The sequence below is a fragment of the Pararge aegeria genome, chromosome 14, assembly GCF_905163445.1.
Source record: "Pararge aegeria chromosome 14, ilParAegt1.1, whole genome shotgun sequence".
NCBI classification, from domain to species: Eukaryota; Metazoa; Arthropoda; class Insecta; order Lepidoptera; family Nymphalidae; genus Pararge; species Pararge aegeria.
The window spans coordinates 5,748,164-5,760,483 of NC_053193.1; the positions used below are offsets into that span (position 1 = coordinate 5,748,164).

Consider the following 12,320-nt stretch of genomic DNA (forward strand, 5'->3'; position numbering starts at 1 on the left):
CTTTTTGTGACAGATCTCGTCGGGGGAAGTTCTATCGTCATGCTTATTTCTGAGGCTAAGCTAAAAAAAAATGGTGTGTTCCGGTCTGAAGGCTGTGGTTGCCGGTTGCTCGCATTACCTGTGAAGTCTTGCTCTGTTTATAAGCGACTTTTCCACTTACCATTAAAGGGGGGACCTCCCACTTAAAACCACAGCGCTCAACGCCACGCCAGGGAGGTCGTCAAAAATTCGTCGATATAATCGAAATGCAGCGGTGTCCATCGTTCATCTCCTTAAGAGCTTTTGTCAATTAACGCATCCGCCCCATTTCACTTAGCCCCCCAAAGCAAACACGGGTGATGCGCAAATAGACGGCTGAAACAAAGAAGCGAACACGTTTGTTGACCCGTTGACCGAGTAGAACGAATCTTACCCCGATCTGTTGACGCACGTTCGCGTTGTGCCCAGAAGCACGAATTTCGTACGAGAATTAAATCCTCACTGCTACAATAATCCGTGACGATATTTACCACAATAATTTTTTAATAATTAACTTATTAAAAATAATAGTTTAAAAAAAGCTAAAAAACACGCTTTTTATAGAAAACCGAACTAAGAAATAGAAAATAAATTTTAATAAATTTAAATTAAGAATAGTGTTAGAAAATTTTATAAATATAAATTAATAACAGTGTGAATAAAATAAAAAAATATTTAAATAAAAAGCGTGGACAGCAGAAACGATAGATTTGCGGTCATTGTTTGAAGAATTCCGTAGTGTGACTTCGAAACTCATCTGCAGATCTATATGAAATTTACTGTTTATCACATACTTCTAAAATAACTACATTTGAAATATTGCGAAGGGATATTGTAGATCCGATAAAACAGCGCCATGTACTTATAATGCATCTGCACTGCACTGAGCTGATGCACTGAGCTGTGCACCCTTTTTTGCTGGTGTTACAGACCGACATTCTGTTTCTATATTAATACAAGAGTTACTATTTGTAACACTTAGCATGAATAAATGTATTTTCTGCCTTTCTATTCTTTCTTTCCTTTAAAATTAAGAAAGATAAAAAAGTCGTTATTGTTTAGTAGTTTTAGTTTTTCTTCTTTGTTATGTTACGGAACTAAACAATGGAAACAGGTTTAGTGGCCGAATGTTTATTTTTGCGTCCCAGCACGTGCATAGAATACGTGTGTCGCTCCGAATTTTATGCACCCCGAGTCTTAGTTACTGTTAATGTAAGCTGATGCTAATTTTGTGAGACTTTTTTGTAAATGCTTAAATATTGCACTTTTACCTGTTGATACGTAATCGAAAGTCATGAGTTGCTTGCTAAGTTTTTGTCTGTAGCAGTTTTTTTAAACTATAATATATTGATCCTCTTACATAATTTTTTTACACAAAGGCTTGACTGAACAAAAGCATAGACTGGAATTATCAAAAGAGATAAGACTACATACTTGAAATAAATAATATTATTTAAAATCTATAATGCGAAGGCAGATATAGATTAAAGTCTTGAATAGAAAATAGGCTACTATTGAGCCAGAAAAATATACAGTTTCCCAGGGATATATTTCTTTCTTATTTTTTACAGAGCGAGAGATCGAAATGTTTTTTTGTGTAATGGTAGTTCCGAGGTAAGAGCAACCAGTTTGAAATAAAGCCTGAATTTAATAACGATGACATGACGGTTCAGGTTATACTGATATTACCTTTCAAACTGATGTAGCGCAGAATTTTGGTCGTTTCATTTGAATTTCATAAAAATATATGGAAATAAGTATAATTTTAAAACATATTATGTAGTTGGCATGGTAATACGGCCATAACAAGCTAACTGATGTAGTTTAAAATGCTAAAAAACTTTGCTCAGGCCCCGATGTTTTTTCTGAAAGTTGCTGACAGACGACTCATCTCCATATCAAATTGCAATGAGTATTCAAACGTCGCTGCAAAATTATGCATTTTATATGAACATGTCCGGTTGGCAACTTGCCAGAAAAAATACTCAAGTTTCAAGTGACTGAACTTACTATTATACTTTTAACAGGTTACCCCGCTACCATCTTAGAATGCATATCTACCAGGAAAGCCTGAAGTCAAAGGCTTAGGCGTAGTGGAATTTAAAAAAAGAAAACAACCCGAGATTACATTCGAATATCCGTTACGATAAAATAAAGGTATCAATTAAATAAAATACCTAACTATCTAGTAATTACCATCCAAAGGCAGATAGGTGAATTTTTTACAAGTCATATTGAATTCCCGGCTACGGTTACGAAACGAACTCTCATTTCCGTTGCGTGTCAGATATTTGATATAACGCGGGACTACTTTCTGCTACAATAAATAATAATCGAAGCGAAAACAAAAATTGTATTCGATGTGTTTTTAAGAGATAGCTTGGCACTCTACGGTGTACGTGTAACTGTTTTACACGTACACCGTTTCCCTGACCCACTTCGGCTATGGTTGACAGTCTCCAGAGAGATTTTCCAAAGTTTCCAGAGAGATTTTCAAGAGTAAACGCAAACACCGTTAATAGTCCGATGGGACGGTCTATCAGACACGACCGGAAAGAAATCAGCCGCAAGACCGACAGCTTTACGTGCTCTCTGACGCACGGGGGTGAATCACCGCCAATTTCCAAACTCCGGACTGGTGCTAAGAATTTCTTGATAGAAAACCCAATACTATTATTATACTATTCATTGTCTGATCTGCAGTCAAACAGACGAACTGGAAAATGAGGCAGTCAAAGACTACGAACTAAATATACGAGTATATACCTATATCTAAATCATTAACATAAAGTCAATGCGAACACGAGCAGCTTCGAGTGTCGAAGATTTAAATCCTTTCCTCATAAGACCTGTACCAAGCAGATTGTGGATATTGATATAAATATTACATGCCTGAAACATTTGAGAAGATTATGAAAACTTCGAGCTGAGTTGGCAAATAATAAGTAAAAGTGAAGTTATGTATTAACCTTCTCTTTAACAGATGTAGTGGTGCTTTATAATAGGCATAGAATACCTAACGTGGTTTTAAAAAAACTGTAAAGTTTTATAATTTCAGAGTAAGTTTTATTAGATTTATTTTTACACTAGCTTCAGCTTATTTACCAAATCCCCCTTTTCTGAAATTGCTTCTCTACGAGAGGACGTACTTAATAAAAAAAATTAAAAAGACGTTATTAACGTGCAGGTTAACCTTCTAAATTAATAACAAGTGTATGAATAGGTATAACCTAAAGAAATTAAACACATTTTTTTTTCACATCAACACGATGTTTTGGTACTTATATCTTTTTACAAACGAACAAAATAGACCAACAGTTAATAAAAACATCAACTCGATAATTAACACCTTTGAAACTTATACAAAAGTATCGGATTACAAATTAAATAAGCTCAAGACAGCTCATCACAGCTGTCGAGATTGTGATCGCGAAATTTTATGTAATTCTTTCAAATAGAAAGTGTATCCGCAACGCGGCGCCCGCTTGAGCGTTTTGCGTGCAAACAACTGTAACAATACGTCAAAGATGTCGGGCCTGCATTCGAAACAGGGGTGAACAATTTGAGCAGAATTTGTAAAAATTATGAAATAAATGTTTCAAATGCAATGTATTATTTTTATTTCAAGTAAAACCTACGAAATTTAAAAATTTTACCTGCTTGTGAGTTTTATTTACGCAAAAACTTGTTTTTCTTTCATCTGTTGAATATTAGAAAATTGTGACTAAGTTTAGAAAATTTGAAAATTAGTGATGTTACTAATTACTTTTCATGGCATATTGCACACCATTAGAAAGGGGACAGTCCAGAGATGTTTTAAAAAAATTGGAAGAACATGATCACTTTTAGTTTTTTTTTTATTAAAACCGAAAGTTGACGTTCAAGCTTATTTTTTTACGTAAAAAAAACTTTGCGGGGCTGTAAAACAAAAACTAGATGTTGCTGGCGTGTAATTCTAGTTTCAAAAGAAGCGTAAAACGTTACAAATTAAAGATTAAAAAGAAAATTAATTAATACTTAACAACTTTATTTTTTATTAAAATTTAAATGTAGAATTTTTACAATTTTTAAAAAAACAATTTAAAATCAGTATAAAAAAAACCGTTTGAGCAAGATTTTTTTACGAGGGCTGAAGAGATAGCCAAAGACCCCTCCAATCATCAGATTCGATTTGGCACACGATGCACCAAACATCCGGTATAATAACAGTCCTCATCTGGATGGGCCTTTGGTCGCCTCGAACTACACCCGCGGGAAAAGTAGGGGTGGTGACAGCTATATTCTGATCTGCCGTCACCACAAGGCCACACAACGCACTAATATTAACTTATAAAATTAATAACTCACTTTTGGCGGAAGTCGTACCGCATATTATATGACACGTAATTTATCTTCGCCAAGTATAAAATGAACCAGAAAAACGCTATCGAAATAAATGCGAACGCAACGAACTCCAAATACCACAGAACATTTGTAAAAGGACCGATCATTATGATAGGCACGTCGCGTAGTATCGGTATTATTTTTTATCTATTTTACTTTACTTCAGCATTTTCGCTCAGATTTTCTGAAACGATGATATTGTACCTATTGAAAGATTTGACATTTCCTTTTTTTATTAACTAGGTCATAAAAGTCGCCTTACTTTGAACTAAGTAGGTTTCTTTGATTCTTAGAAATCGTGAAATCGACTACGATATCCAATTATCATTTCGTCTTTAAATCATTTCGTGAGTAGGTACCATATTCATTAATTTTGCACTTATGTACCTACTCATTCCGTACTCGTATCTACAAATTAAGCTTTTAATACCTATCTAAAATTAGAGTTACAAAACATAATTTTATATGCTATCGATTTGTTACAAATACAGGATGTACATACACTAAAGACAATGTTCTCTCATAAGAAGTGAAAATTTCAAGCTTCTTGCTGAAAATATCGCGTGTTTTCTTACCTACCAAAAAACCTACCTACTAAAATTCCAACATACGAATAATTAGGTTCAAAACATACTGGATACTCACTTCCCAGAGACCCATACTTGAAACTAATAGACAGTAAAATTCGAAAATTAATTAATTCAATTTCCATTTTCAAATATAACGACATCAACTGGTCTTGTAAAAATATCCACATAGTGTATATAATATAACATTAAATTTTTTTTTTCTATTCAAGATGCAACTCTCCCTGGAAAAAAGATCTTGAGGCAATTTCGATATGTTTTATTTTTATAGCTGGCGCTAAGAAATATTGTTTACATGGTGGGTACACTTATTTGATACTGTTTCTAAAAGTTCATATTCTTTAAAATATATTTTTTTAATTTTTATAATGGTATAGGTACTTGCGTCAACTATTATGAAGACTAATTTATTATATAAATACAAATTAAAGCGGAGAATACATACACTAGATCCTACATCAATAATCCACTACGCACGAAGTTCAAAAGGTTAAAAGTTAATTTTATCTTAAAGCACTTAATAGCTTCATACAAGTGAGAGTGTTAATGAATAATTATAAACGGATACTATAAACGATGTTAGCTCTTTCACGATAGAAAATATTTTTTCTGTAGTGGTGTACCTGCGGTTGCATCGCCCCTTTTTTGTATTTTAATAAACCCCTTGTTCTGATGAACAATAAACAAAAAAAAATATTTGTATCAATGAGTTTTAGATTGTAGACACTGAGCACATACCACAATGACATACCAACATTTCAATGTGAGAAAATATACACAATTTTTATAATGACTGTAGATCGCATAAGATGTTAAAACAAAATTTGTACTTCAGATCTCTAACTCATTTCGTTTACTAACTAGGCTCGTGCGATTAACTAGGTTAAACAAAATATAAATACGGACAGGCAGCAGAAAGACAATTTTAAGTAAATAGTTATTCTTCTTCGTGTTATAATTAACAAAACATTTTCGGTATTTAATAGATAGATAGATAGATATACTACGACACACACACATCGCCATCTAGCCCAAAAGTAGGCGTAGTGTTATGAGTACTAAGATGACTGATGAATATTTTTATGAATAATATACATAAATACTTATAAAATACATATAAACACCCAGACACTGAAGAACATTCATGCTCATCAAACAAACATTTTCCAGCTGTGGGAATCGAACCCACGGCCTTGGACTCAGAAAGTAGGGTCGCTGCCCACTGCGCCACTTGGCCGTCATTTAAGCATTGCTATTTTAGAAATGTCTTACTTTTTAAACCACCTAAGCGCATCACTATTGAAATAGAAGAGAAAAGCAAAACAGAAATTGGTTAGGAACTGAATAATTGTATTATTCAAACGAGCCCGCTGTAGGTCAAATTTATTTCGATTACGTTTTTTTTACAGGATGTCCGAGGAAGGTAAATGTTAAGCAGTGAAAGTAAATGCCTTCTATTTAACACCTTAGACTTTAGAATGGGGAATCGGACTACTGTTCAGTTTGTGATTTAAAATAATAATATTGCTATAAAACCATAAAGATTTTTTTGACGTGACAACGTCTTATAAATTGGTTTGCCGGGTGACACTTCAAGAAACTGCGTTACGCTCCGCTCACGTTATGCGCTCACAATGAGAGCGAGTGAGAGGCACGCGTCCCTTCCACTCGGGCATGGTTAGCCCGCCTAAGAGCGAGAGAGACAGACATAAAAAGTGAAAGGCACGCGTCCCTTTGTAGTAAACGCTGTTTCATTGTACGCAAATGTATTGCAAGTTATTGTATGTATATTTGTATATAAATACGTATGTATGTGTAAAGGTAAAAATAAAATTTTGTTAATATGAAATTCAGTGCGAGATTCTTTGTATAAATTAATGTTTTAAATATAATTCTTTGTATAAATAAATGTTTTAAATTGTTACTATTATTTCATCCTTCTTCCTACTATACGAATGAATATTCACATTAAAATTATTTTACCACTCTAAGTCGTTGTTACGTAAAACTTTCGCCCGTATACCGACTTTACAGGCAACCAATTTTAACTAATTGAAAATATCGTAGGTTTCACAACCACGCTTGATATAATAAATAAAAGCCTACAAAAATATCACATATCTTTTTTTTATTAATTTTTTTTTTTTACATTGCCGAGTAAACGTGATGACACGTTTACTCGGCAATGTAAAAAAACCAACCAACCGCCGGGCGTCATCTAACGTATTAAGGCAATAAATACATAGTCTGTTTTAGTCTGTTGATAAAATATCATCTGTATCATTTCCACTGACGTTCCGTGTCATATGATGATGAGCTTGTTACATTGACATTTGACAATTAGTGACATCTAAAAATTTGTTCCGCAGCAGCTGTGATTAGATAAAAACTTTAAGTTTCCACCAAAAATGATCAATAATTTTATAATTTTCTCACTAAGAAAGTCACCCAGTACCTCATTCAATATAGTGTTAGATCAAGATAAGTCTAGTAGTTTACGTATTTGCTAAATAATCAATATTTAATATTAGATGTTAGTCAGCATTTTAATGGAATCAATAACGAGCTAATGTATCGTTAATAAGTTATGTATGATTATTACGAATTAGAAGATCATAAAATGCAAGGTAGCCTTCGAGATTGGCGTAAAGCGCTGCGGACTCCTGCCACGTACAGAGTTGGGAATACAGTGAGAATACAACCTCAATTTCTATTTCTTATCGTCGTGACTGCTGTGTGCCTTGCGATATTCTTCTATTACAATTGGTGTACTAGTAATACGGACACGAAGTATAGATGGATAGTACCGACGCGGCAATACAATACCACGTTTCCATTATCGAAACCATTTCGTGCTGGAGATGTTATAACGTACAGAATAGCTATTGTAGCGGACTTAGACACGAAATCTAAAAGCGACAAGCCGCATACGTTTATAAGTTATTTAAAAAAGGGTTTCTTGAGCTACGACACTGTGAAGCAGTATGCAACTGTGTTATGGGACACTAGACCTACAACAATGCTGTCATCAACCTATTCACACAAAGGTCGAGGAATGGAGCTGTCGGAGCTTATTGTGTTTGATGGAAGATTGCTTACCTTTGATGACCGCTCAGGCATGGTAATTATATTATTTGTATATGCTATTTTATCCATAGAATTTTATTTGTAGACAATAATTTATGCATATCACACATACTCAAAAGCACTGACTACCAAAATAATATGTATCTTGTATAGGAGGAGGATTTTTTCCTTTTAATAAACACTGTGTACAGTACTAATAGTACTATGGGCCTTATAAGAAGGCTCAGAGTTACTCAGTGGGCGATGAAGAGAGCTATGCTAGGAGTATTTCTACGTGATCAAATCAGAAATGAGGAGATCCGTAGAAGAACTAGAGATACTAACAAAGCTCAGCAAGTCGCGAAGCTGAAGTGGCAATGGGCAGGGCACATAGGAAAACCGATGGACGTTGGGGTCTTAAGGTGCTGGAATGGCAACCCGAAGTGGACATCGATTGGTTGACATGATGAAGCAATATTAGTTAGAAGGAGTGCCTTCCTAACAATGTTTTTTTAGGAAGACAGTTCTTTAGAAAAAAAAATTATACATTTGTATCTCGATATTTTTCGAATCAACAATGTTTTATGCCCTGTGAGACTTTTGTCAAAGTTTAAACTAGATTGATTGTTACATGGCAAAACTATAACTAATACCCAAATTTGATCTTTACCCTTCCTTAAAGAGCACTTAGAGCCATCTACCATTCCAACAGTCAATCATTAAAGATGTGGAGAGTTTAGGATCACTATAACTGATAGGCCTGAAACAAGCAGTGCTAGATAATTGAGGCTAATGAAAAAGTCTTCTGATGTATTACAACGTAGTTGTGTTTTACAGATTTTTGAAATAATCAACAACAAAGTTGTGCCCTGGGTGATATTATCGGATGGTAATGGACATAATGAGAAAGGTTTTAAGATTGAATGGGCAACTGTTAAAGATAAGGTGTTATATGTTGGTTCAATGGGCAAAGAGTGGACCACTGCTGGGGGCGACTTCCAGAGTTATGACCCTATGTGGATAAAAGCTGTTAATATGCATGGAGAGGTATGTTTTTAATTGATGCATGATTTTGATATTAATCCAAACAAGATCTCCAGTAACCCCTTCTCATTGTGGGCTCTATAGTGGGCAGGTAATGGGTTGATGAGATGATGATGAGAAATCCTTACAAATTTTATAATTGCCTCAATTTGTTTCTTTGTTTTCTATCTTTGGCTCAGCTGCTATAACAATCTTGACCAAATTTTACACAGAAAATCCTGTAATAGCACCTTACTTAATATTTCTATCAAAACTTGGCAAAAATTACGAACAGTTTGCTTACACTGTTTAATACTTTTTAACCATCAAAGTAAACTGTTTCAAAGGACTTGAATAAAAAGATAATGTAGACAAATAGTTTGAATTTTATAACTCCATCAAATTTATCATATTTGACTATCTATATTTCAAATTTTAATTATATATGAAGATAAAAGGTATTTAGTAAAATATGTTAGTTACCTTACTACCAACAACTAGTGCTATACATACAATACATGAAGGTCTCCTCAGTTATTTTTTGATTTTATTAGTTACAAATGATGATTAAAAGATAAATGCCATATTACATTTAACTGGCATTATCAATAATTAAATTACTAAACATAAACTTTTCGCACAGTATTACTGACTTTGAACCAACTGTACTACTTTCTCAATACTGTACAAACATTCTGGCAAATAAGTGATATTATTATTACAATTTTACTGTTCTTGTGTCATAATTTTATTTTGAAATATCTTCATTCAACAAAAAAACCTTGTTATTTACTACAAATTAATAATCATGTCATGATGATCACATTTAAGTTTAACCACAACAGATAGAGTAACCGTTGACGTTAAACCGATCTGGCTTAAGGCGTACTGTTACTATTAATTTTCTTGGATTCTCTTTTATTTAGGTACAGCACTTGGGCTGGGTGCGAGAATTCAAATCTATAAGAAGGGCTATTGGCATAGAATGGCCAGGCTATATGATCCACGAATCTGGTGTATGGTCACACATTACACAGAAGTGGCACTTTCTACCGCGGCGATGTAGTCATGAAGCGTACAACGAAACGAAGGATGAAGTGATGGGATGTAATTATTTGATCACAGCTGATAACAGTTTTAGCAACATTCAAGCTATAGAGGTAAGTTCAACGAGTTTAATTGTGTTTTTATGACTCAGAACTTTACATTGTGGCAAGTTTGATGATTTGAAAGTGATCTGTTATTTGGTCCCTAGAAGTAATTTCATTAACATGGCCAAATAAATAATTTGTTTATTTATTTGTAAACTAAAATAACAGTCAATTAATCCATATTTTATTGGTTATATTATAAATGAGAAAGTGTGTTTGTTTGTCCTTACTTCACACCCTAACTCGGCGACTAATCAACTTGATTTTTGGCAGAGAGTCAGTTGGAAGGACGGAGAGTAATATAGGCTACTATTGGTGCTAGAAGAACATCAAATGCCCAAGGTTGTTTTACAGGAACATTTATATTTTTACGCCAATCATCTTCCTTCCGTCACATCCTAACAAAGCAATCAAATAACTTATCCACCCCGGGCGATACCGCGGGACGCAGCTAGCATTAGTATATTAAACACATTTCTGCATATAAGATTTAAATTTCATAAGAAATTAGAACTGAGTTTCACAAGAGATTTCTATTTCTATTCCAGATCACCAAACACGAACCAAAATTTGGCTTCTCGTCATTTAAGTTTGTTCCCGATACAAATGACGAAGTCATAGTCGCCTTGAAGACCACAGAGTTTGAAGGGCAAACGGCTACATACATTTCCGCATTTAGAACCGATGGCAAAGTAGTACAAGAAGATACATTTATAGAAAACCTTAAATATGAGGGAATTGAATTCATATGAATGAATTAGGTAGTAAGAGTTTGTGAGAGCGCAGTTTATGTTTACTTAGTTCCTTTGGTATGAAGTAATCTAGGACATTGCTTTCATAGTCCTCATCCTATCTGAAAAGTTCCATCAAAATTGGTTCACCCTTTCTTGCAGTGAAAGGCCTAGACTATTAATTTCAAAGCTTACCTACCTGCCTGCTGGAATCATCGAAATCGGAACGGCAGTTCTGGAGATAGAAACAAATACACAGGCGGTTTTTTTTAAATGTTACCTTCATGTTCAGATAATCGGGTTTTTCTGTTTGTTCACCCTGAAATATCACCCTAGGCTGTATATTCGAAACGTGTATTCCAGACATCACATTATTGACAAGCCAACTATTTCCTAACCCCTCGCAAACATGTCCAATGATGTTTCCAGTTTCCAGTGGAGAGTTACTCCATGACGTGATTAAATAACCATTCTTATTCTGATTTTTCACCCTAGTGCAGTGTAAAAATATACTTTATACATTGTTAGTTATTATAAAAAAAAAAAAAACTTATCTCAAAGTATCCCTGAAAAACAGCCAAAAGTTAACACTATATAATATACTTTTACACGAATTTTGTCTATAATATTACTGCATGGTAGAGTGAGAAAATCGGAAGAAAATTAAGGTACAAGATTCCATCATTCCAAATCGTTCAACTATATTATTTAATAGATGTGGATAAGCCAACATACTGTTCCGAGCTGACTATTTCAGGTTACATCAACAGAATGACCCCCAGATTTATCATAGTATGCTTAATAAGATACGCTTCATTAGTAATACAGACAGACACTTCCCTTTTATTTATTTGTATGGATATAAGACTATAAATATATAATAAATATCTGATTTCTATTTTACTATATCGGAGGGTTCCATATTTTATTATGATATCCTAAAAGTGGTATTTTGGTTCATAATATAAAAAGATTCCAGTCATTTCAATGTAAATAAATTAAACATTTCTTAGACAATTTTTACTAGTGTATACGTATAGTAGTGAATTTGTAAATATGTATAATAAACTTTTTGTTATGAAACTTGTTTATATCTGCATTATATCAACTCCTCACCAGCCCAGCAGATGTGAAGAGTTTAGGCCGCAGTCCACCACGCTGGCTCAGTGCGGATTGGTGGACTCCACACGCCATAGGGAACATCACAGAGAACTCTTGGGCATTTAATCAGGTTTCAGGTTTTCATTTAATCATATTCAAAACATTTCATTCAATATTTTTTGCAGTTGTGTGAAATAAAACTCATATAAATATTTTCAATATAATTTATTAACAATATCACAATGTTACCCTTTTCAGCA

General features: G+C 33.9%; 1 protein-coding gene across 2 annotated transcripts; it reads left to right on the forward strand.

The window, feature by feature from the left end:
* Nucleotides 1-7,349: 7,349 nt before the first annotated feature.
* Nucleotides 7,350-12,273, forward strand: LOC120629121 (soluble calcium-activated nucleotidase 1). 2 transcript variants are annotated; one of them, XM_039897905.1, is made up of 5 exons: nt 7,350-8,109; nt 8,892-9,101; nt 10,004-10,237; nt 10,777-10,989; nt 12,079-12,273. In XM_039897905.1, the coding sequence occupies exons 1-4, from the start codon at nt 7,576-7,578 to the stop codon at nt 10,978-10,980; spliced, it is 1,182 nt and encodes a 393-aa protein (XP_039753839.1). In that variant the 5' UTR covers nt 7,350-7,575; the 3' UTR covers nt 10,981-10,989; nt 12,079-12,273. The 2 variants fall into 2 exon arrangements, with proteins under 2 accessions (XP_039753839.1, XP_039753838.1); XM_039897904.1 differs by lacking the exon at nt 12,079-12,273 and having other exon boundaries at nt 10,777-12,042.
* The last annotated feature ends 47 nt before the right edge of the window (nt 12,274-12,320 follow it).